This window comes from Protopterus annectens, chromosome 11.part0 (genome assembly GCF_019279795.1).
Source record: "Protopterus annectens isolate FY-2018-M chromosome 11.part0, PAN1.0, whole genome shotgun sequence".
NCBI classification, from domain to species: domain Eukaryota; kingdom Metazoa; phylum Chordata; order Ceratodontiformes; family Protopteridae; genus Protopterus; species Protopterus annectens.
In genome coordinates, this window is record NC_056745.1 from 986197174 (window position 1) to 986224242 (window position 27069).

The 27069-nt window shown below is 39.0% G+C and overlaps 1 protein-coding gene across 2 annotated transcripts in view; it reads right to left on the reverse strand.

Annotated features, from left to right (window-relative positions):
* Window positions 1-27069, reverse strand: part of ITIH2 (inter-alpha-trypsin inhibitor heavy chain 2) — a 519026-nt gene that overhangs the window by 158208 nt on the left and 333749 nt on the right. Inside the window, exons 18-19 of one of the 2 annotated variants that reach the window (XM_044088358.1) lie at window positions 20682-20711; window positions 8680-8706 (exon numbers count right to left, since the gene is read on the reverse strand). In XM_044088358.1, the coding sequence (XP_043944293.1) occupies window positions 8680-8706; window positions 20682-20711 (57 nt within the window). The remainder of the gene's footprint in view (window positions 1-8679; window positions 8707-20681; window positions 20712-27069) is intronic. The other variant, XM_044088359.1, reaches the window with a different exon arrangement.

Below are 27069 nucleotides of genomic sequence, written 5' to 3' on the forward strand. Positions count from 1 at the left end.
TTTCTCATACACATGGAATTGCACACACTACTCCCCCATACACAGTCACACACACACTGGGCACTTGCAGAATTCAAACCTCTACCTAACTATGTTATGATACTAGTGAGAGATGCATTAGCAGAGCATCCTATTTGTATTACTGGGGGGAGGGTTGCTTTCTCCTGCTGTACTTATAGGGTGGTGACATCATCAGTGTTTTGACAGTGGAATATGCAGCATGTTTTGTGTAGTAAAGGTTGCTAAAAGGGACATTTCTCATACACATGGAATTGCATACACTACTCACCCATACACAGTCACACACACACTGTGCACTTGCAGGATTCAAAGCCCTACCTAACTATGTTATGACACTTGTTAGAGACGTAGTAGTGGAGCGCGCTAGTCACATTACTGGGTATAATTTCTGCTCCTGACATATGTATAGTGTGCTGACCTCATTATGGATGAAGAGGTATGTACATCTGTTACTATCCATCAGTAAGGGGGAGAGCATATCTATGCATTAACTTTGCACAGGCACAGTGGCCTACTGTACTGTGGAGGCAGATGCCAAATACACTGTGGATAGCCTTCTGTATTCCCTAGAGACAACGGTCAGGTATTGCACTCTATGGCCATATGTTTACCTGTCAGATGCACGTATCTGTTGCTCATATACTGTTTGTGGGTCTTTATTGCCATAGCCTTCCCTATCTCTATAAACAATATGTGTACTGTGGGAGATGCTTGCATATGAGTGGGATCCAGTACTTTACTTATGTCTCTGTTGTAACTTCACTGTGTGCACTGGGCAGATGTCTGTATTGTGGGAGGTTCCTGTGTTAACACATAGAAATGCCTAATATGTGTGTGCACCTGTTGAACTGTGACATGGCCTAAGTATGTGAGCATGCTCAGTTCATAGTTTGTATGGCTTCTTGACTGCCACATCTCATTTATCTAAGTGTGCGAGCATGCCCAGTGTGCCCTTTCCTTATGTTTGGATCTGTGGACCACCACATTTCTGTTCGTGTGTGGACGCCATCTATATATCACATGTACAGTTGAATGTTGGACATCAGGTTGTGTTCTTACTGCCCAACTGCTGTGGGTCTGAACCTAACAAGCTGTGCCTGCAGGGTCACCATGGGATAGTTTGCATACAGTTGTCATCATCCTTTCCTGCTAACCATACAGTTGTATTGTTGTATAGTGTACTGGTGCAAAACTTTCACTGTGGTGGACAGTATAACCGGTTTCAGTCCTATCACTGCTTGTAATGTTTATAGTGAGCACACCAGACTGGTTGAGGGCCAGTTGTGCAGATATGACCATGTTGCATTTTGTTCAGATATGGACAGCTTAGTACATGATTGTCCAACATTGTTACTGTATTCCACAACTTGGGTGGACAGTGACAAACAATGGCCATGTGCCCTAGTCCATTTTTAATGCTAGTTAGAGAGTGTTTGCCCTTCAACACACATTTACTGGTGTTTGCCATGACATATGTCACTATTAGTGTGCTGTGCCTCTATCTACCCATGACATACAGGTGATATCCAGGGTACACCTGCCATCACCCATCCAGTCATCATGATTCCTCTGGATGACAGTCACTGAGGGACTCCCTGGATATCCTGTAGTGGGAGTTTAGTCGTGAGTGGAATGAGCTTCTGGGTTGTGGACCATTCAGTACAGCATGCCCTGTTTATGTCTGTGCTGGGGTTCAGGCCTGTCAGCTGCATAGGTCACCAGCATTCAGTGTTTACATGGTGCCACATGTCCATTGATACCAGGTTGGTCATGACTCTATACATCAGGCACAGTTCACCTCCAGCCAGGCAGTATGGCACTGTGTGGAGCTGCAGTTACTTTACTCAGGTGACACATGGCATCTGTTACAGCTCTGCAATCCTCCTGGTGGGGTATTTGTGCAGTCATTCCAGTTGCTGCAGGTGTCTGCTACGGTACATCCCTGAAGGGCCATTGTACACAATTGTGAGGCTGCTGATGGATGACTGGGGAGGCACATTGACCTACCCTAACCAAGTTGTGCTTACCTTCATGATTAGGTGGGTATATGGTATGTTTCTGCAACCACTACAGAGACATGGTTGTCACATGCAGGATATGTGTCACCTTGTGTCCCCAGGTCTCTTATTGCTCCTGATGTACTTACTGGGTTAACACCTATGTGGTAATTTCTGGCAATGTACTGTGTTTCCACAGGGGTTGACTATACCCTATTCTGCATTTAGCTTGTTGACATAGCTGTGGCACCACTTGTGTGTTTCTATGTGTGCCTTTTGTAGGTTGCTTGTGTCAGCTGGAGGGTCCAATATGGTGGCCAGTTTGTCATCCTCTGCAAACCTGTTCAGACAGAGTCCTTCCATGTTGGCCTGTACCTATGTGACATATATAGCATAAAAGACGGTTCCCAGGACCATGCCTTGTGGGATGCCAGTTGTACCTGGTTTGCAGTCTGCCATGGCTACAGCATGTCTGCCAGGTCAGTTCTGTCCTTGAGCTGGTTTGCAACCCATCTACTTGCATAGGGGTTTATAGTTAGGCTGGTGAGCTTATCTGTACCGCCAACTAGGGTATTGTATGGAAGGGTTTAGCAAGGTCCAGATAGGCTGTGTGATGGACATTCCCCATATCACTGGGCTTGGTGCATGTTTCACATGAGTCAGACATGTGTACGGGTCAGGAACTGCCCTATGACAGCCAGACTGGGTAGGGTCCATGTCTGTAGGTACCCAATCTCGTTATTCATGGGATCCATGATCATCCTCTACATTACTTTGCTAACCTAGATATTCAGGGTTGAGGTGTGATAGTTTGCAGTATCCACTCAGGCACCCCCTTTGTGGTGTGGGACCACTGTTGCTGTACACCGCTCTTTGGGTACATATCCTGTGGTAGGGATGATAGTGCACAGTAATGCTATTTGCTGTTGCATTCTTTTTACAGTACTTGTTGGACACAACCCAGGACACCATCTGGTACCATTGATGCTGTGTGCTGTGCTTTGTGGATGCTGGCTGTTACCTCATCATCTGCAATGTCGGGGGGCCAGCACTCTCCTGGGATAGTTATTTGGCAGTTAGGTGCTGGTGGGGAGTTTACAAAGAATCTGTTAGGTAGGATATTAGCAATGTGTGTGGGTTTGGTGTATTGTTTGTGATATTAGAGTGCTGCAGAGCATATCTGTGGATAACCACCATGGTTCCTACCATCAGGTAGGACAGCTGTGTAATAATCCTTTGTGTCCTGCACAATTTGTATCAGCATAGGTTCATACTAGGCTATCTGCCCTGGCCTTGTTTGAGCACGGACAGACTGTGTGTGGGTCTCAACACCCCTTGCAATGTGCATATCATGCCCATGTAGGGTTTACTTTCCTAGATGTGACACAGGGATGACCCCCAGTGTACACCTACTATCTCCCATGCACTTCAACGGATTTCTCCTGTTGAGTTTGTGTGTGGAACTCAGCCTATCATGGACTGGGATTCTGTTCCAGAGTGTCCTGAGCCTCTGGGTTATGGATCTGTCCATCCAGCACATCCTAGTAATCTATGTGTAGAGGTTCAGATATCTCACTGTGGTGTGTCTGCTGGATTTGGGGTTTCTGCAGTGGAGCATGTTCATTCATTCTGGATTGGGCATGGCCTTGTACATCAGGCATACATCACCTCTGACTGTGCAGTATGCTTCTGAATTGGGCTGTGGTTTCTTCAGCCAGGCTGCAGATGTCCAATGTTTGGACCCTTTATCCTGTTGGTGGGGTACATTTGGGGTCTTTCTGACTGCTGCATGTGTAAGGTAAGGTATATGCGGTCTTGGGCATAGTTGTCATGTATGGGCCTGATAAGGGAAGGGTATGGGGGTACAGTGACCTCTGTAGCTCTACATGTGCATCCTTTCATATTAAGATTGGCAATATAGCAGGTCTTCCTGGCCACCTTGGCAATGTGTGTGTCACATGACAGGTTACCGTCCACTTGTGTCCCTAGGTCCATGACTACTTCTTTCATACATTATGGATTGCCACCTATGTCATACTTTGTGTGCACCTTGTTTGGTATTTGTTGGGACATTCATACTCTGACGTGTCTTCAGGAAGGCTGGCTGGGGTACCTGGGTTTGTGTGTGGGGTCTGTAGCAGGCTTCAAACAGGTACACAGTTTGAGACAGTGTTACTTGCCCATGGATAGTCCGTGCTGCTTCTTGCTGTGGTACCAACCTGGGGGTGTGGTCATTCTTGATAATTACTGGTAGCCACATTCCTATTGTCGTATGTTCCATGTTTTGGAGCTGTAGAGCATGGTATAAGGCATAACCTGGTAGTACTAGGGTGCTCTTCTGGGCCTTGCCCAGGTTTCTGTTACAGAACACATATTACCATTCTCCATGCTGTGGTGGGTTTGGTCTGCATGCACCTTACAGGTTAGACTTCTGACATTGGGTAGCATTATGTCCAGGTTATTATCCCTTGTGCTACCTATGTTGGTGGGTTTGTGTTTCCAGACTTACCTATTCCAGGCACAGTGGAGGTGACAGCAGCCTTTGCCAGTATCTACACAGCCAGGTGTGCTGGGTGTGTGCCATCCCTAGCAGGTGGGGCATCATGTCTTCCTCGGCATGTCAGCCCAGGCTGTCAGCCATGTGTTCCCCCTTGCTAATGGCAATACCTCAGCCAATTATTGTACTTGATCTTGTTGTTTTCATACTGTGGCATCATGCTTGGTGAGGATGAGATGTTAGGTTGGGTCTTCATGTTTGCATATTCTAGATGGTGTTCCATTGCTTAACACATGGAAATCATGCCTCAGGTGGTGCTGCAGGGCTGCCTGTTTCGGATGCACATACTACACTCCCTGTACATGTTTGAGAGCAGGTTATGTTATTTTAGGCATCCCTGTTACTATATGAGTGAATCAGAGAGAGGTATCATTCCCAGGGTTCCTACTGAGCCAGGGTATGTGCTATGCGTTGCCTCTTTGCCAAGGCCAGGGCATACTTGGCACACCTCCTTCTGCTTACTGGGGCAGGCTCAGGTTGTTCCTTCTCCGAGTCATGCTCTGCCTGTGATGGCCTTGGCAATGGTGGGGTGCTGTTTGGCCTGGCCCTATGCTGCTCCTGCTGCAGCTGTTTTCACAGGATCATATTATGTAGCATAGCACATACCATGAGAATTTGGGTACATGTAGTTGGTGAGTACTGCAAGGCTCCACCAGATGTGTCCAGACACCGGAACCGTGACTTGAGCAGCCCAAACACACTCTCTATTACATTACGTGTTTGTGCGTGTGCCTCATTATGGCATTCCTGTTCAGGTGTGTGTGCGTTTCTGATGGGTGTCATCAGCCATGGCTCCAGTGCATAACCTGCATGCCCCACTAGGTGTCCATGTGGGATGTCCCCATTGGCAAATGTCTGGTACAGCTGCGTCAAATTCAAGATATGGTAATCATGGTAGCTCCCAGGGCAGCCAGCACACACATTCATTATTATGCCCTGGGCATCACACACAACCTGGCAGTTGATGGAGTGGAAGCCCTTCTGGTTAATGTAGGCCCTACCCCGCTCACCAGCTGGTGCTTTGATGCATATGTGCATGCAGTCTATTGCATCTACTACCTCAGGGTATTCCGCTATTTGCTGGAAGAGACGCATATTGCTGGCCAATACCTCACGGGCATTGGGGAAAAATGCATGCTCACTGACATGTGCTGACATGGCATCCAGGAACTGGTGCAGTACCCTGGAGGCTGATGCCTGTGATATCCCCATCATATCACCAGTTGGACTCTGGAAGGTACTTGTTGCTAGTATTCTTAGGCAAACACATACCTTGGTTTCCACTGGGATGGGTTCCCCTCTGTTGGTTCTGTGTGTGAGGCGTGGCCTGCACAGCTTGACAATTTGCTGCAGGAGGTCTCTGTCTACTCTATAGCACTCCACTATCTCCAGCTCATGTAACCCCTGGTAGGTGACCCTGGGCCTGTACACTCTTTTCCGTCTCCTCACTGTGGGTTGTCTGGCAGCATTTCCATTGTCACCACCCTCAGCAAGTCTCCTATGTCTCCTTATGACAGCTATGGCAGCCCCTAGCATGTTTGGTTTGAGTGCAGCTTTTTCAGTTTTCACTTCTACTAGCTTACTCCTGTCTTGCTGTATCTCTTGAGAGAAACATACTGCAATGCTGTTTGCAGTGTTTTAAGTGTTGGGCTGGGCTTGTGTTCTGCCTGTGTAATTGCCTGCTTCTAATTGTTTTCACCTGCTACCTCTACAGGTATTCCCTGCTAGTTTCCTACTATTTCTCCTGCTTCCTTTTCCTCTCTGTTTCTTCAGGGGGAGCAGCGCGCATACCAGCGAAAACACACTCACAGTGGCTACCACGCGTGCACACATGCTTACACTGACTAGAATCTGCTTATTCGGGTTAAAATGTGCGCACACCAGCGCAAACAGGTATACAGATCTTTAAACTGGCTCCTACATGATTACTCTGCCTTACACACGCGCACTCTGTCTTACTTGCGCCTCCCAGCATGCACACACGTGCATGCACGTACAGCAAGAAACTTTGGTGTTGGCCACAGTGTACACCTTCCATTTCTTGACTTTCCCATGCTTATCTGTTGACACTCCTCTTTTTCTGCTGTGTGATTGATATGTTTCACATACCACTTTGTCCAATGAGCTTGCTTTCTTCCTGACATTCCCCCCTGTGATGTCACCTATCTCCTACTCTGTTACTCCCCCTTATCTAACTCTTACACTACACGGACTGTGCTCATTTGCTATGTGACAGTGTGATTCACTATCCTACCATTCATTTACATAGGATTGCCTACTAATGCTTAGTTACATGTCTTACATTCAGCTTCCCCCCTTAGCAACCACTAGACAGTGGCCATGTTGTTTTTGGTCTGCTAGACCCTGCATTGCAAATCCATGCATTACATAAAACCCACATTTGAGGGTTTCTAACCTTCATTTTTCAGTTTTATATAGCGCAGCCCATTTGCGCGGGGCTGCGCTGCATTTAAACATCGCCGATCTCCGAAAAAAAAATATTTTTTTTTCATGTTTGCATCAGTTTACCATGCCAATGGCCACATATTTGGCCATTGGCATGCTGTCTGTAACATTTGCACACTTTATTTGGAGCTGTCATGGCTCTGTTGTGTTATTTGCAGTAACGTACTCAGTTGTCAACTGAGTACATTTCTGCAACTAACACGACTCTTACACGGGCTGGTTTCAGCTTCATGGATCGCTAATCTACCTCATTTGCATGCCTTTTGGCTGCAAGTGGGGTGATTAGCATATCCACTCCCTGCCCGTGTAAGAGTCGTTTTAGCTTTCTCTTACATGGGATTTCGGGCTGTTCCTGGATCGCGATGGCTGCATGGAGTCTTACACGGCTCTTAGACTCTGTGCAAGCAATTGTGAATCCTGCCCCTCATGTTAAAAAAGTATAAAAGTCCCTAATTGTCAGAAAAATCCTTTAAACCAAGATGTAATGAAATTCAAATCTTTATTTAAAAGGATATAGTTGTAGGAGCAACCATATTTTAGACCTTGATGGCTAACTTTTATTTATTCAGTACTGTTATTTTAGACACATGAAGTGATTTTTATTTGCTTATAAAGTTTGATCCAAACAAGAAAAAAAATAATCTAAGGTCATTTGATCAAATGTTACAGTCTAGGTCTTCAAAATTTTGTTTGAAGTTGCTGAGCCCATACATATAATTAAATTAAAACTTTTAAAAAAATATAAACATTTTGTTTGCCAATATCATTCAGCCTTTTACCACAGTAATAAATTTGTCAAGATAATCATCAGTCTTTCCACTGTCCTTTTGTTTGGTTAGTTAACTTGTTTTGGGCAAAAATTACAAGTTTCCCCTCACCTATATTACTTGACATTAAACATAAATATCATACTTCATAATAGTTACCATATAAAAACATGAAACTGCCATTTTTATGAAGTGCTTGTTAAGGAATTGCTGGGTACTGTGAAAGAATGTTCTTCGGGAAAGAGGATTTTCAATATCTAATGTACAAATCATTACTTTTGCAGTTTGATGATTATAGAGTAGGTAGGCAAAGGGATTTACCAAAATCTCAGTAATCATTTCTGTATGGAGAGAATAATTTAAGAACTCGATATTTGTAATAAATAGTATTATAAAATGCTTTGTTTTCAGATTAAGTAAAACTCCTGTAACTCAAGACAACAAATTTACTAAATTAGTGGTATATAATTTGCATATTTAATGATGACCAGATCTCATTATATTTGAATTTGTTTCCAGATAAACAGCTGATGAATAAAAAGCTGGTGCTAAACAGTTTTAGCTTTATGCATAATTTTGTTTACAAATGGGTGTAGGCTTTATATTAACCTGCTAATTCAATTGTGACTCAGACATATACATTGTAATTCACGCAGTAGTCATAAAACAAGTAAAGCCTTTTTCCTCATCTCCTTTTGCTGCTTCAGATATTGACTTTATACTTTCATTTATGTCTTTAACACTGGAAGGCTGAGCATGTCATTAACAACCAACATCATCAGTGATGGGGCATTATTCTATGAAAATGCAAATAAAATCAATTACATAAAAGAAGCAATTATTACAAATAAGAAATAAATCAATACATTACCACTTGTAACTGTTTCAGTCTCTTTACCTGCAATCAATAAAAGCAAAAGAGTTTCAGTAATAGCTCATTTATTTCCATTTATAATGGTAATGCATCATAATAAGTATGCATGGACAAATGTTTAACATGTTATTACCAATAATAATATAATCATACTGGTTTTCTTTCAGTGACTGAATAAAGTCCCAATACTCAAAATGATCTGATGTGATTTTGCTATTAGCACACGCAGCTGCATAATTTAGAAGGAATAATAAATAAATAATGATTTACAAAACGCCATCCACCCTGGCATGCTGAAGACAGCAGTGTGCTACCTATTGAAACACCACAATCCTTTAATACCTTACACTTTGGCTTAAACAAAATGTGTATTTCAACCTCCCCAGTAAACAAACTGAAGTTGAAATTCACAAACTGATATTTTTAGTCATGAAGACACTCTCATTTCCTATCCTTCAAAGTTATAATGGCAGGAAGGCTTATATATTTTCCTCAGCTCAAATAAAATTTGCCAATACTTTCATCAGCTTTCCATAAAAGCATTACCTCACTGCAAGTTACCTCTAACAAAATCTGCTGTAGCAAATCTGGCTATGTTATTGTAGGAGTTTTCCATTTTATTAAGGTTGTTTTTAGATAGATTACTAAATGTGGGTGAGGCATAGAGGGGAGTAGAGATTAGATGGGTGTGTGCAATATTTATTCTAGTTGCAGGAGAGAGGAAGGGTTTGATCCTGTAGAGAGAACCTAGTTTTCTATTAACAGTTTTTATAGTATTGTTGATATGGGTGTCGAAGTTAAGGTTGATACCTAGTAGTTTGGTAGTTGGATCTGGGGATATGAGAGTATCATTACTGGATGTTGCTGTGAAATCTATGGGGGGGGGACTTACGAGTAGGAGTAAAAAGGAGGAGCTTAATTTTTTTAGGATTCTGAAGGATACAGCACTGTGTAAACCATTGTTCAACTGTGTTAAAGACCTTTTGGGTAAGGGAGTGAAGTTCAGATATAGATGTGGCTGAGCATATAAGTGTGGAATCATCTGCATATTGTATGCATGTAGCTTGGGGGATTGCTAGGTGAAGGTCATTGATAAATATAGAAAACAGGAAGGTCCTAATATGGACCCTTGAGGGACACCAAGGTTAACAGGCAGGTCAGTAGATAGAATGTTGTGCCAAAGTACAGCCTGTTGTCTGTTATCTAAGTAGGACTGGAACCATTTTATAGCTAGTGCATCTAGTGACAGGGATTTAAGGATATTTATAAAGTATCTGGTGATTTACCATGTCGAATGCCTTGGACAGATCTATAAACAGTGCAGAGGAAAGCTTATTGAGGTTATGGTTTTTGTTAATACAGTCAGTAAAGGAAAGGAGGGCAGTAGTAGTGCTGTGGGAAGGTCTGAAACCATGTTGACAGCGGGAAGTAAATTATTTTGGATTAGGTGGTCTAGAAATTGCCTGCGGATGCATTTTTCCATGATCTTTACCAAGGGAGAAAGTAGGGCTGTGGGACAGTAATTGGAGAATTCAGTAGAGTTCCCACCCTTATGAAGGGGGATAATATGGGAGACTTTCCAGATTTTAGGGACGTGTCCTTTACTGATGGTTCTATTGATGAGAATGGAAATGGGATAGGCAATGGATTTGGCTGCTTTTTGTAGATATTCAGCAGGTAGTTGGTCTGCTGAAGGAGAGCATGGTTTTAGTTTTTGGATAAGGGTAAGAATATATGTTGTTGGGACAGGATGGAAGAGAAATGGAGGGGGTGGGATAGTGTTAGAGTTAGACAAAGTTAAGTTCTGAGTTGATAACTGACTGGCAAGAGTTTGAATGGCCTCAGTGAAAAAGGTATTAAAGGCATTAGCAGTCTGCTTGGGATTCTCCTGGTCTGTGCCTTGTGGATTTGGTGTGATAGATTGACCTAGGTGTAGTAATTGGTTAATACTTGCCCAGAACTTTTGTGGTTTATTATGGTGAGTCTGCTGGAATTGTAGGTAGTAGTTTCTTTTGTCAGACAGTATAGCTTTTTTAGTGTTATTTCTCAGTTGTCTGAAGTTTTGGCAATCTTTCTTGGTTGGGAAGATTGTTTTTAAGTGCCTTAGCATACATTAGTCTATGTGGTGTTGTGTAATAATGAGGTATATCTCAGGCCATTTATACCTACATGGACTAGATGGAATCATACTTATACCTGTGGAATAATGACTTGAGTGGGTGCATGATCTGGTGGATCCTGGCTCCAAATAAGCAGTTAACAGTTATCATCTCCTTGTTCAGCCTGGTTAGAGGAGCTTCAGTACATCTTACAATGGAGTCCCCTATAATGAGTGTCCTGGGAGGTGATTTTTGCTTGCCTTAGGCCTTAGTATTTGGTGCTCCACTGAGAGTTACAGTATGTATGGTGTTAGGCCTTATTTTTTTAGTGCCTTTGGGCTTGCCGAGGCACAGCTTTGACAGCAAGTGGTCTAGGCAATCTTTGTTGTTTGGGAAGATTGTTTTTAAGTGCCTCAGCATACATTAGTCTATGTGGTGTTGTGTGCTTTGTGAGATAGGTGTTGTTTGCATAGTTTTGACAAACTAATGTGCACATATATCAAGAGTTTGTTCTCTAGTGTCATTGAGTAAGAACACATCTTGCATGCTGTGTCAGCTTCTTTAAGGATTGTTGGTTTGTGAGCTGGGGAGTAGGAGACCACCCATCAGCAACTTGCTGCACACTGGCAAGAAATGGAACCTGGATCTATAATTAAGTGACATACTGCTTTGTAATAGTTATGCCATGGGCAGGATATATTTCCACTCTATAGATGTTAGTATATTGCTGTACAGCAGTTTGATAACAGTGCTTAATTCCTACAGATATGGAAAATACATTTTATTATATAAACTTTTGTAATACAAAAAAGAAACTATTATAAGGCATAATCCATCCCTTAGACCTAACACTCAGTACATTCTTTGATCACAGAGATGCATTTTTTTAAATACAATATCAGGTTGTGGTATCATTTCACTTTTTTTGGCAGGGCTGAAGCACAGGGTGCACAGTATTGCATCGACTGTCTCCAGCAGTTATTTTTTTAACCAGAGAGCCAGTCTCACCTCTGATGGTCATCAGTAGAAACTGAGGTTACTGACATGACAAGCAGTGACCACTTTAGGCTATCGTAGCTTGGCATCATCTTAGTTATTGAAATCTTAAGCAGGATTCATTTGGACTCCACAGTCCATATCAGTTCAGGTATATGGGAAGAGGTATTCTGAAGGTGGGAGCTGAGCTCTTCCCACACAAATGAATTGGCTAAACCTTGTCAGTACACCCTCTCTTCATGCTGTGGTTTCACAGCTCTGTCCAGCAGTTACCCTAGACAAAAGATACTCATAACGAAACAACAGGTACTTGAAAGCTCAATAACTTTCTTGTCTTTTGTGTCCACTTTGTGGCTCACTCTTTATTAGGCCAGTATTGACCAGTATTGACCAACTAATTGGTATGTATGCTTTTAACCAATATGCTAGTTGACAACTACAGTAGTCATGACCTTTAGGTCATAGTGTCTGAGTTACCAAAGAAGAATGGTTTTACTCGTTTCCATTACTTGCCATCTGCTACTGAAGGACAATGACCATACAATCACCTGCATGGATCCTAGTGAAATATGCTTGTTTACAAATTATTGCTGAAGCAGGCAGTCAGTATGTGTAGCCATTGATCATATACAGAGCTATTTCAAATTTGTTTTCCCGTTTTCCTCTCAGTCTTGACACATACTTCACAGTTTTTGTAATTTATATCATTACCTGCATTTTATAATTACTATAAGAAAAACAACATCACTTTCACAAACTGTTATACTATATGGTGAGGAAAGCCAGAGTATGTGGGGTTTTAACTGGTTTACTATAAAATGACTATCACCATTCTTACCTATATGTTAAAGTTCATTAATTGCTTGAATCTTGAGTTGAAACAATACTTTACAGTGGCAAAGACAGTTCCACAGTAGGTGTGTGGAAGGAGGTGAAAATGTCTACATTCATCCTGATGAGACAGTGAAAGGAGATGAAATTATCCCCATTCACATTAATAAGGCAGTGGAGACAGAGATTCATTCTGCATGTCTGAGAGATTCCTATACTATCAAGGATTCACAAAGAAGGAACTGCAATTTCTGTTGATGAAAAGAGGAGCAGAAGCCATTATTAGTTGAATATGACTTTTTACGAGGTGAAGCATGTTTTGGACTTCCTACATTTTTTTTTTGGCTCAGTTGAGAACTCACAATCTGAGTGATAAGCAAGAGCAGAGTGAATGCAATCTTTTTATATCACAGTAAAAGGGGAATAGTCCTGTTGAGCCGTGTGCTAAGGATAACAGACGTATTTTACTGCAAAGGCATTGCCTACGTGGCTACTTTGGTTTGAGGGGATTATCTGAATGTTGTCATGTTTGTAGAAGAAGACTATAACTAGAAGGATATGTGAAGCAAATATACACTTGAGAGCTGCTGGGGATTACTAACGTGCATTTTTTTATTTTTGGGATAATGTAAAGCTAAGATAACTCACAGATTATACCTCATATAGTGTGGGTACATCCTGAGGAAAAAAATGCTACAAACTATATATTAACTGGACTTTTGCTGCAATATTTTCTTTACTAAATAATAACTGTTAAATAAGTATCTGCTGAAGCAAAACCAAATCAAACAAGTTCTATCTAGGTACAGTTGAAACCTTGGGCTACCAATTCCAGGGACTTAAATATTGCCTGCAACGTAAACAGGACATGCTGGAGGGACAGCTTTATCTTCCAGCAACTGCTATGTCTTTGGAAAAGGCTACCAATTCTTGTGAAATAGAGCACCTCTATGACACTGTTTAACAGGAACCTGGATGAGTGGATGGAGCACCATAAATTCTTACCAGGGATAGCACCCACAATGCTCCTGGACATGGGCAGTCATCACTAAACACAATCTTGGGTATTGACTAGTACTTCTACAGCATTACATTGGGTTGAAATGACTAGGCTTAAATTACCTCAGGGTTGATAGTCTAGTAATCTCCTATGATCCTATGTAGGTTTATTACCCTACCCTACTGATATTTCCCTACTCCTTTCTCTAGTCACGAACAACATGGCTCAAAACTAGCAAACTGGCTTTCATTTCAGAGATTTTACTTGATTTTATGGTTAATTTTCCCCAAGCTGCTAAAGGCACATTTCCTTCGGCTTTATGTCAGGAAAACTGTCACTTAGGACTCTACTTACAACCTCAAGTCCCATCCCAATAATGTACAACCCCTACATACTCTTCAACATAAACATCACTTCAACAAAGGCAGTTCCTTTGACTAGCACCAAAACTGCTAAAATTACTCCCATCCATATAAAAAATAACTAACACTCAGAGTTCTAGAAGACCTCAAAGAAGTATAATGCAAGAGCTTAACACATAACATAACATTGTTGTATTTTTTTTTTTTGTGGAGCTTTTCTCCCCGGGCCTCTACTGAAAATGGAAATGTATCCAGCTAGACTAGCCCGGTCAACAAATGTAAAATAAAAATAAAATAAAATAAATAATTTTATCACCTAACTGACAATGCGCCTGGAACAATTCCTAAACTGAAATCATTCTTAAATTCCTCTGTTTAAAAAAAAGCAGCATTGTAAATGTCTAGCTCCACCAAAAACTTGCCTAAAGCAGATATCTCCCAGTCATTCACACTCCTCTCTCTCTCCTATTTTCACTGTGGTAGTTAGACATGTGGTAGTCATTTAGACTCACACTGTAATTACTGCTACTCTGTCTGATTTATATTTTAAAATTACTTAGATGTTAAACTTGTATACCACAGCCATACATTCCTCTGATTTATTTGTCAGGTTCAAAATCTGTTACAGTGCTGTAGCTGGATAGAGTTATTTCTATATTTTAACTGCACTAAGGCTCATAGGTAAATATTAGGCCATCGGTCTGTAGATTATTACATGCTTAGTCAATAAGCAGTTAGTGACCAGAGGTGAGAATCAGACTCTGTATTGTTTCTCTATGAGGTAAACACCTTTTTAACTTTGACCTACTGTTTTGTGTGAGTATATACTCCTGGTCTAAACCTGAAATTGGTTGACTTGGATCAGTACTTTATTTCAGCAAATAAAGTTTCATGAAAAAAAAAATATATATATATATATATATATATATATATATATATATATATATAACATACCAAACTATTTGGTGGAAACATGGATAAAATGTGCATTAAGAAATGCTTACTGAAATGATGTTGCAATATTTCATGTTATTAAAAGATGAGGTTCATATTTTGAATGGGGAACATGATAATGAAATGCATCAACAAATCTTTGCTCAGTACAAATTGTTCTAAGCCAAATATTATGGAAGGGGTTAAGAAAGAGGAAACATGAGTGGTAAGTTCTTCCGTAGGTGGTTAACCCCTTGTAGTATCTACTCTGGATTCAGAGCTTGGCCCATAGGAGTGATTTTCCATTACTGGAAGAATTGGTACATTGGATAATGAGGCATTCTGGGCAGAGGACACTGTTAATTAGCCATGTGCTGTCCTCCAGAAATGCTTGTGGTAACTGATTAATACTACTGAATGATCCAGTCAGAGAATCACTGACATGTAAATTAGCACAGTCAGCCATGAAGGGGAACTCAGCCAAAGTACTGCAGTCACTCATTGCAGTTAGTGGGAGATATTGTGTTGCAGGTAAGTTTAGCAAAGTTCAGAATAGAGATAATGGCAGTGGGGCGTGTGGTATGTCAATGACAGTAAGTGTGTGCTTGTCCACAAAAGTATGAATGCACTAGGATGACTGTGTGTGTGTGTGTGTGTGTGTGTGTGTGTGTGTATGTATGTGTGTGTGTGCGTGTGTGCGTGTGTGTGTGTGTGTGTGTGTGTGTGTGTGTGTGTGTGTGTGTGTGTGTGTGTGTGTGTGTGTGTGTGTGTGTGTGTGACTTTTACTTAGTTACACTGTAACATTGCTTTTTCACATGCACATCCTTGCCATTATCAGTGGTCTGTACACATAGAACAACAGTGGCAGTTATCAGTTAGAGGAGAAACATATGCTTTTATTAGTGATAGTATTAAGTAAAAAGGACATAAAATGCATTATGCCATTTAAAGACACCATGTGATGCCCATTTTATTTTATATAGTAATAATCTATGAAGAGAGAGTATAGGCTATGTTGGAATGTTTTCATGTCTAGTAGCATATAGTCTTGAGGAAAAATCCTGAGCCATTACATCTACAAGACAGATATGATTTAAGTTCCAAGTATAGCCCTAAGTCTATTATGCATTTAGCTATTATGCAATTTGTAATATAACAAAAACAGTGATTTTGTTTAATAAGCATTTTATAACCATTGTGCCTCAGTACAAAATATTTACACAGCTGCAATTTTGTGAAAAAAACATAAAAGTGGAAAACTAAGTTTAATTGCATCAACATTTTTGTATGAATCATTACATACACTCACATACACCATCTTGATTATGAAGCAGTATTGGTAGATATTTGCATTGTCTTCAAAGACTAGCTTGTGTCTCCTCTGCAAAATCTGTCATTTTTCAAAGTTTGCAATATGACTGTAATTTATCTTGTAATATATGTGTAATATGCCGTTTTATTTTATGAGGGTCCTTATACTTTTTGTAATATAATGTAGTTGCTCTATGCTGTATATTTTTGTGCTAGACTGAGTCTGAAATGGTAAGTTATGGATAAGTTCATTAATTTGGATGACAAACTAATATTTAACTTCAAATTAGAAGAGGCAGTAGTGGGGGAACTAAATTTAAATGTAGGTTCATAGGTTCATCGGTAAGTACTAGGCTATCTGCCCGAAGGCATTTATAAGCCTAGCCAGAATGTGTTGGCTTTCGCTGCCCCCTTAGATTAGTTTCCTGTGCCTCTGTCCAGCAGAGCCATTGAAGGGATCCCTGCGGTAAACTTTCTGTTTCCCATCCACTCATCAAGGTTTATCTTGAAGAGGGTTACCAAAGAGCTCTGCCTAATGTAGATTGGAATATTTTTCCAGAGCACGGGAAGTCTCTGGGACAGAATCTATCCCTCCAGCATGTTCTGTTTATTGTTGTGGTGAGGTTTGGATCCCTGGAGCATGTGGCTTGAGGGGATATGGTTTTCGTTAGGTGGAGCATGTCCATCAATTCTGGGTTGGACATGGCCTTGTATGTCAGGCAGAGATCACCTCTGAGTAGGCGGTATGCAACCAAGTACAGCTGGAGTTTCTTCAGTCGATCTGCATAGGGCATCTGCATGAGGCCAGTGATCCTCTTGGTGAGGAACCTCTGTGGTCTTTCCAGTTGTTGCAGGTGTCTTGTAAGGTACATCCCAAATGGGGCATTGTACTCTATGATGGGTCTGATAAGTGACGCGTAGAGGGGCCCAATGACCTCTTTCGTTCTGGATGCAAACCCTTTTATGATTAGGTGGGCCACATAGAAGGATTTTCTAACCACTTTGACAATGTGATTATCAAAGGAGAGGTTACTGTCTAATTAGGTCCCCAGATCCCTTATTACATCTTCCGTATTTAGGGGGCTACCACCTATGTGGTAGTTTGTAGGTACTTTGTTTTTTTCCAAAGGGGATGATTATGCACTTTTTGGCATTTAGCTTGAGGTCATGGTTTTGACACCAGGTATCTATCTCAGTGAGACCCTTTTGGAGGATGTCTGTGTCAGCTGGAGAGTCAGTTATGTACGACTGATATTGGATACTACATACCAACAAGTTTCCTCTCTTAAGTGTTTTTTCAGTATATAGTACACAAGAGAGCAATAAAAACAGAACAATTCAGTTGACCTATTTTGGAGTAATTACAAAGTCAAGCAAGTGGCTAATCATGCATCGTATGTAGGGTTACTATTTATTACTTGGCAAAAGTTTTTGTGGTTATTAGGAGTGGAGTTTTCTTTCTTTTTTTTTTAAAACATTGTCAGGATTTTTTTTACTGTTTTTTTTTTTCTGTTAGACTATTCCATCAGTCAGCCAAATGGAGATTCACTTTTAATCCCATATGATCACGATAACTGAGTATCAAAATAAATTTCCCAAACCACAGAATGATCTAAGATGGGTGGATGACCAAAATAAGAAAAGCACTTAACTGTCCAGAGCTAGAGCACTGCAAGGTTCAATTCTGTCAGCATTGCAAGTCTGTTTTTGTTTTTTTTTTTTTTTTTGTCATATCCTAATTTCTACTGTTTAGTGGCAATGTGGACAAGCCAGACTCCCACACCACTGGCGGCTTACCCTTGCATGTTTCCACTCGTGCACAGTCTCCAGCTGCAGAATGTGAGCTTGCTGATGGTAAGGTGCTTGCTTCTTGGTCTGCATCCTGCCTTGCTGAGACATACTGGTTTTGCTGGGTGTCATTATTGTAGCATACTTGTCTAGCTATCTCTGCATAGGATAGTAAAGCTGACATTGGATGCTCACTCCCACCTACCCATCTGACTAGTGTGAATGTGGTGTGTGTGTGTGTGTGTGTGTGTGTGTGTGTGTGTGTGTGTGTGTGTGTGTGTGTGTGTGTGTGTGTGTGTGTGTGCATGCGCGCATGTATGTGTGTATGTGTACACTCATGCACATGTATTTTGATGTTTGGACATTATGTGGGTGACTTTGGGCTATGTTGATTTTACTGTACCATAACTGACTTGGTGACTTCATGTTTTGTGGCGCAGGTTGCTAATACATTTTCTTGACCACATCTCACTTACATACACACAAACATACATGAATACTTGTACATGCATGCATGCATGTTCAGACACTCATAGACACACACACACACACACACACACACACACACACACACACACACACACACACACACGCACATGCACATTATTAAAGAAAGCGTCACAGCAATGAATATGATGTGAGACAGACTTCACTAGAGAGGACTACATCAGTGTTTTTTGACTCAGGCGCAGTTGTTTAGAAGGATCACACTTCTGGAACATTATATCATTCATTAGCATCAGATCATCTAGCAGAACTAGCATGACATGATGCAAATCTTTGGTCTAAAGTGTGAACTAATAAGGTAATGCTTTATCACTTGTTCAGTAACATAGCTGAAGCAGAAAACGTTGCGACTTTTAACTCCACAGTTACACAAATACTCACACACGTGCGCACACAGACACAACCCCCCCCCCTGCTGGTTCAGAACAAGATGTGAGTGCTGAAGAAAAGCAGTATGTTCATTATATTCTGTTATTTCTTTTACTGGCTTGATATCCCTGAAAGAAATCAACTTTCTAATTATTTTGAAATTTTTTTCAGCAACATCTGCTGAACCATATGTTCTTGTATTGCAGCATCATCTGAAGACTCCCACATCTGTGGAATAGACTCCCTCTCCATGTCAAGCAGAGAACCTCTCTAGCCTCTTTAAGAGAAATCTGGACAACTGGATGGGAAACAGATACTGACTTTGAGGGAACATGAGTGAAATTCTTGGCTAGGCTTATAAGGGCCTCAGGGTCAATAGCCTAGTATCATGCTATGAACTTATGAGAACCTATAAGAACCCATTACATTAAATTATTGTTACGGCTCTGACATTATTCATGCTGTGATATGCAGCAATTGTGTCACTGTCTGAAAAGATGTGACCGAAGGGTGCAGCCAGTGTGTTCTGAAGTTCTTCAAAAGTTGCAAAGGTCAAACATTTAATTTTACTGAAAATAGCTTATGGCAGTCTGTTACCTGTTAAAGGCTTGTTGGGTTTTTACACTAGTAATGCATTTCTTGGAGAAAAATATGCACACTAATTGTCCTTCTATTTGCATGAGAAAAATAATAAAGATCAACATTTTGAATATTTCCTATTATTTGTTTTGCCACTATAAATATACTTGAGTATTTTTGTGTGGTTTCACTCTTTTTTCAATAAGAAAATGTAAAATCTGACATCAATATGCAGCCACTGTAAGAAATATTTGGGCATACTGAAAAAATCATCCTTATAAGAAGGGAACCTCTCTATGCCTAGAAGGTATTTTTTATTTTTCTTAGCTGTTTGCTGTGAATGTAAAGCATTTGTTTCAGAAATGTACGAGCAAATGTTAAGCATACTTGAAAAATAATCAAGAAATTGTTCATTGTAAAACATTATTTTTGAGTTATATGTGGCATATTAAGTTATGTTTCTCTAAATCACTGCAAAATGATGCTAAAAGCAACAGTGGTATATAAGATGAATTGTCACAGGGTTCTTGTTTTGCCTTTCGTTTTTCATTCTGTGCAGTTTTCTTTCTAGTTAAACACCTGCTAGTTGGAATAATGTTATTACAGTGCTTTGGTGTCAAGTAGCCTTTAGATTAATAGACTTTTTTACATGTTGGAGTAACATATAGATGTTTTAATATCATTAAAGTATGTATAAGACATCAATTATTGCAGTTACACTAATCATAAGATATGATATGGCTTCTCTTGTTGTTGTTGCTTGTCTTTCGGCTTTTCCGGGTTAGGGGTCGCCACAGTAGAACTCCAGTCCGCTATTGATTGGCAGTAGATTTTGATGAATGCTGAGGTGCCAGCTCGACGTTCAACCTTCAATGAAGGCACACCCATTTACGCATGTCTTTCGAACGCCCACCCACCGCTGGGAGGACATGCAGACTCCACACAGAAGGCATTCCCTGCACTCCAGCCAAGAATCGAACGGGAGAACCTCTTGTTGTGAGGCAACAATGCTACCACTGCACCACCACAGATATGCCTTCTCTTGTACAATACTTTAATCTACTTTTTCTTCTTTAATGGTCTCTACTTTCCATTTTACCTATGATTTCAGCAAATGGATGTGGTATATAACTGTAAAGGAAATCACAGCACAGAGCTAGGGCAAGCAATAATTAAGAAAAGCAGACGTTAATAAATTAATAAATGAGTAAATAAATACATTACCATTCCTTGACAGTAGTTGCGTTTGAGGATCTACAATCAATGAAAAAAAGGTTTAGTCATGGCTTAAAAATATTTAAAAAAGGTAGTCTGAATTTTAACCCAATTAGTATTTATATTTCCCTTTCTCTGGTTGAATGTAAAGTCACAACTATCAGGTCAGTCAGTTCCAGCATTTCTGCTGATACAGATGTCTGTAAGATCTATTTCCTTATGGGTATTTATGCCTAAGTTTCTGATTTAGTGAAAGTTCTATGATACTGACTATATAGCATGTGTAAGAGATCTTGCATCAAATGTCCTTCCCCTAGGGCAGGCAGTCCGATCATTATGCCTTTGACTCTTAGAGAGGAATTACTATGTAAAGCTGTCATAATATGTATAATCTGAATTTTAGAAAAATAAACTAAAACAGACATAGTTCCTATTAGGGCAAGCAAAAGCTTCAAAAGAATTGGAAAAGCAAACTGGTATGCTGATGAAGCTGTCTTTTCTTAGGTGGAATCCTTGTTGATTACCTAATAAAACAAATGGCAACAATAAAAAACAAATCACCTTAATTTAAGAATTCACCTTAATGCTATAAAATTATCTACTTTCATCATTGTTATCAGCCTAGCTGCAAGTCCTTATCAAGATAACTGCATAGATTTTTAGAAGACTTAAGAATTAAAATGTTCATGCCCCTAGCCATGGAATCAGGAAAGGTCCAGTTGCATATAGCAAATAATTAAATCAATCTCACAAAGATGATGCAAAAATAACTATATTTTATTCAAGTCTTAAAGATATGGTCAAAACTGAAGATGGAATTCCAGATAGTCTAAGGTTTTTTCAACAGGTATGGGGGTATTCAAGTTTTGATAAAGACATTTTGTAACTTGATCAAAATGCCCAGTTGGCATCTCTGGAGCAGTAAAAGTGCAGTGCACAATGGGCAGTGCCTTTATTTTTGGTGTGTATGGACCATTACCCCCTTTACAGTGTTTAGGAAATCTTACTAATAAAATACTGGAGCATCAATGTGACCATGGAAGCTTGCAGGATTTCCTGCATGCTGTAATAGACTTCAATATGTTGTACTTACATAAGCATGTATTTGTTTAATGAGAGTGCGTGTGTATGCCTTCTGTGGAAGGTTGGGCGCCAGGCTGGCAACTCGACACCATAAAACTCCACTGCCAATCATGAGAGAACAGGTGATCTGCTGTGGCGACCCCTAACCGGGAAAAGCCGAAAGAAGAAGGCTGTGGGCATTGTGCTGTGTGCTTCTCTTTTCCCACAAGGAATTTACAACAGCTATGTGTCTCTGCAGTTAAATGTCACTTCAACCATCTCTCCCCAACCAAATGTGCAGCATAGAAATGTCTCGCTGCTTAGGTGACTGAACCCCATGTAACCATATATAGTTAAATGAATTGAATTTGTGATTTTTTATCCTCATTTAATAACCGCAAAAATGTATTTGTATGAATCTTAACATGCATGAAATATATCAATTTCCAGCTATTATTGAAGGAAACATGTCAGAGTCAATATATTCCATTAATAATTCCATTTGCATTTTAATACAAATCACAAATTTCTGATTATTAAATAGATGATGATTACTACTTTAGTTCTTAATCCTTTGAAATTATTCTGAAAAATAATCTGATTAAATAAGGTTGCCAGTACCAAATCCTACTGATTTATTAATTTAAAAAAAGCTGGGAATTAAATAAAAATCAGTTATAAAAAGTTATTTTTAAAATCATAGTGAGGATAACCTAAACAGTTAATGTCTGACTTTTTTTTCTGAAGCATCTACAGTTTGAGTTTTAACTAAGAAATTAAATGAATTTAATAATTATTTTTACATTGGGTAGCAGCGGTGGTATAGCGGTTAGCATTGCCACCTCACAGCAAGAGGTTCTCTGGTTCAATGCTCGGGTGCCTTCTGTGCAAAGTCTGCATGTCCTCCCTTTGGTCGCATGGGTGTTTTCCAGGTGCTCCAGTTTTCTCCCAAAGACATGCAGTAGGTGGATTGGACACTCTAAATTGGCCATAGGTGTGTGTGCCTTCTGTGGAAGGTTGGGTGCCAGGCTGGCAACTCAACACCGTAAAACTCCACTGCTAATCATGAATGGATAGATGATTGTCTGTGGTGACCCCTAACTGGGAAAAGCCAAAAGAAGAATAATTATTCTTACATAAAATAAATATTTATTTATTTTTTAACCTGAATGTGTATTTGCTAGCATATTAAAATCCAGTTAGAGATACTCAAAACTTAAATGAAGTTCAAAATGGATTACTATTTTACATAATAATTCATTGTAACTAATTATTGCTATAATTAAACTTCTACCCAGACCCGAATTACAGAACATAGATTTTATTCATTTTTTTTCAAGTGTTTGATACATCCTATGAAGATCTTGCAAACATGTAACTGAAACTTATTTCATTCCAATGTTAAAAAAAATAATTTTAACAGATTGAGAAATATGGTTGATCCATATCTTTTGAAATCAAATGGCATTATTGATAATATCACAGCCAAAGTACAGCACATTGTATAGAAATTCACAGACTATTTAAACTCCAACAATATACAGCATCAACATTATGCTGGATAAAAAATGTTGAAGAACAAATAATCAAATGACAATATCACCACATAGTGGTTAAAAAAATATCAAGATTGAATAAGAAAAGAAATAACACAAATTCCTGTACAATATCCAGTCCCAGTCCCAAATCTAACACCATTCCATATTTTAAAGAGGCCAGGGAAATGAGGGGAAAAGGGAAAACAACTTTAACTTATGAAGGAGAAAGAAAAAAAATACGCACATGTGATCAAAACTAAATGAACCCTCATAATTACAGCATAATTTATGTTATGAAAAATCCATTGAAATGTTATTAATTAATACTGAATTAATATTAATAATAATTATAATTATTAAATTGTTAAATGGATACTATTACTTAATTTAATGCTGCAATTAGAAGTTAACCACTCTCTTATCTGTATCAAATTAATGAAAAAGAAATTGACATGTTTTGTTTAATATTGCATGAAGATCGTTTCCATCTGGAGGTCCCTTATTTTTCTATTTGCTAATCATTCCAATCTTGGCCAAAAAAAAAAAAAGAAAAGAAAAAAAAGTACAATAGACAGTAACCACATAACTTATATTTCATCGAGCAAGACTTATTATACAGTTTCAGCACTGCAATGCAAGCTGTTACAAATACCTTCTTACATCTTTGCTAGAAGTTTGAAGAATAAACATGAAGAAGAAGATATGGATGGTATCATTGATTTTTGCTTCAGAGAGGATAAACTACCTTTAAACTTTCCTAAATATTTAAGGGATCATAATTTCTAATTTTCTAAACTAGGTTAACAGATCTGTGCTTTTGTAAAAGAAGGGTTATTCATCATTGATATATAATGACCAAAATGCTCCAGTTTTGGCAATTATAACCATAGCTGGCCGTAGGTATAGGCCAACAAGGTGGCTGCCTAAGGTACCACTCTAGCAGAGCACTTTTCCGGTATGTATTGTTTGTTTATTTATTTTTTTTATTGTAGTAAAGAAATGTTTTTTTTTTTTTTTTAATTTGTTGAATGAAAAATTGAAGAGTAAAACAAATTCTGAGAAAAAGGGGAAAAAATTAATCTGGATGATGTAGGTTGATCAGAATGGGGGCACCGGGTAGTGTGGGGAGAGCACTGTGGAGCCCTTTTTTTCTAGGACAGTAGTTGACCAAAGCCTGGCCCTGTTTAGAACTACTTACAGTCATTACATTATCATGGTTGAGGAGTACTGCTGTAGGTTTTCCTTGATACCAGATGAAGACTGTAACTTCTAACTTTGACTTAAGGGTTACTTAAAAGAGCAAGCCTTAATAATTATGGGAGACCTAACATTTCCATATACTGACCGGGACATTTCACCTCTTGAAAACTTTGAAAACCTTATTTAAAAAATCAAGAGTATAGCCAGTCAATTAAGAAGCCAAGCTACGGGTAGTAACATATGACACACCACTCGTGTGGACCCTTTTGTGACAACAAGTTTTATAGAGGGGATTATGAGAAAATAGTTTATGTACTGAGTTTGGTGGAATGGCTAAAAGCTTTTGGCTCTAGGACAATAGACATGTTCAGTATTCTGTGATAAACTATACTGTCTTATTTATAAGATTATTCTGAACAGCTGGATTAAAGCAACCATTAATATTAAACATTTCTAATGGACATTCAGAAAACAACTTAAATATAATTAAGGTTATTTCATGTTATTAAAGAAGTCTATTAGAAAACAAATCTCTATAAGAAAACTAGAAAACTCTACAAATGAACACTAGAAATAATTCCAAGCCTTTTAAAATTACTCAGATAAAATGCATGACTGGGTAATTTAATAATAGGATAAAAGTTTCCTTTATCTATGCATAGTTGCGTGTACATTTGCACATATTTGTGTATATGTATGTGTTTTGATTACAGACAATTCCAACTAGCTGGCTCAGTGTTAGAAAAAAAATCCCTCCCCACTATTGCAAGTTTGAAAAGTACTCTGCTCAATGTGAAAAAATCACTGTTGAGATTCCTAAGGGAAAAAGGTAGGCTGTACAAGTGCTTTGGTCATAGTAGAGATGACTGACTGAGATTATAAGTAACATCGTACCTTAGATGTGTGATAGTCCCTAAATGGTTTAAGAAAAATACAGCAGCAGAAGTGTAACTATTTTATCACTCTTGCTTGATAAAAAAAAAAAAAAAACAGAAGGATTATACTTCAAGTGTAGCGCATTGCTTTATAGTATCAAATCTTCAATTACTAGAACAACGATTGGACATAACAGCTGTATACAATAATATAAAGTTCCTTCATTTCTAAAAATGCTGAAGGGTTAATACGTTTTAACAGGACAAACAGCTATGATCTAATTTATTGAATAGCTGGTCTGTTATTAAACATGATTCAAGAGAAATTACTTCATTAATTGTTAGATTTATATCTAAATTGATCATTTGTTATCTGATCAACCACTGAGAGGTGTGAACAGAGCTTAGATCTATTGTAAGTAAACATTGGGAACTGCACTTTGAAGCTGGAGAATCATAAGAAGTTTACTAGTCTCATATTATGAAGTTATGTAATGCTTGTAATAAATAAGCAGTTCAGCAAATGCAGCCTATGTTTACAAGAGCTATTAAGTTGTTAAAATTGGTACTATGGAAATACCAAGCTCTGTACAGTAAATGAAAACTTCATATACAGTCTTGCTTAATAACAGCAGTCATTAGAGAACAAACATATTGAATAAAAAATATGTATACGTTTTAATTTAGCAATTTGCAGCCATAATGATTTCCCAGAGAAACATGGCTATTCTTTTAATTACATTATTCTCTGCAATTGAACTGCCTTTTGTTGTGCCTTATCATTTTGAAAAAAAATAATTTGCTTTTTTGTTTGTGTGGTTGCCTCCTGTTACTAGTTATGGCTTAAATACGTCTGACAGCACTAAAGAATGCAGCCAACATCTGATGCTGTCTAGTATATTGAAAGGATAATGTTTTAGAATAGGATTCTTTAACAGCCTAAGTATTACATCTTCTGTTTTTGTTGTCATTGACAAACTGCTTGTACTTTTGTCCATCTTACTGCACCAAACATTGTTACAAGAACTGCAAAATGTGGAATAATAAATAAAAATACTCCACATAAAGACAAAAAACTCTGTAAAGAAGCAAATTAGCTTACCATTCTGTACAAGTTATGTTATTTCCAATGCACCTCACTTTACTAACCTTATTTACTGCTTTCTCACAATGCTAACTTATCATTACATTATATAATGTGATTTATTCCTGGACCATTCTTTCTTTTGTTGCTATTAGTCTACCCACTTAAACTACTCATTTCCTGAGCTTTCAGATTATATTGAAGTTTTCCACTGAATTCATTTTACGCTACCAAGTTTTACATCACTCATGTATCCTTGTCAAGAATCCTGTTATCCTTTTCTATACTTTCTTTTGTATAAGGTCTGTCATATAGCTTTGTATCCTCTCCAAAAAGACAAATTGTTCCTTCCAAGCCTTCTGCAAGGTCATTTATAAGGGCATGGAAGAGGATAAGCCTCAGATTTCACAGCCTGTGACACTCCACTAGTTGCTATTCTTTCAGCTAAGTACACTTTACTTGATATAACTCTATGTGTCTAGTTGTTACCATCAAAGTGCTATTCCAGCCTGTCTAATGTGCTGGCTACCCATTTTACATGATGCCATGCCAACCACATTGCTTACTAGGCTATGTACACTACAACTTTCTAATTGAATGTCCATTGCTATCCAGTCAAAGAACATTGGGAAATGTAC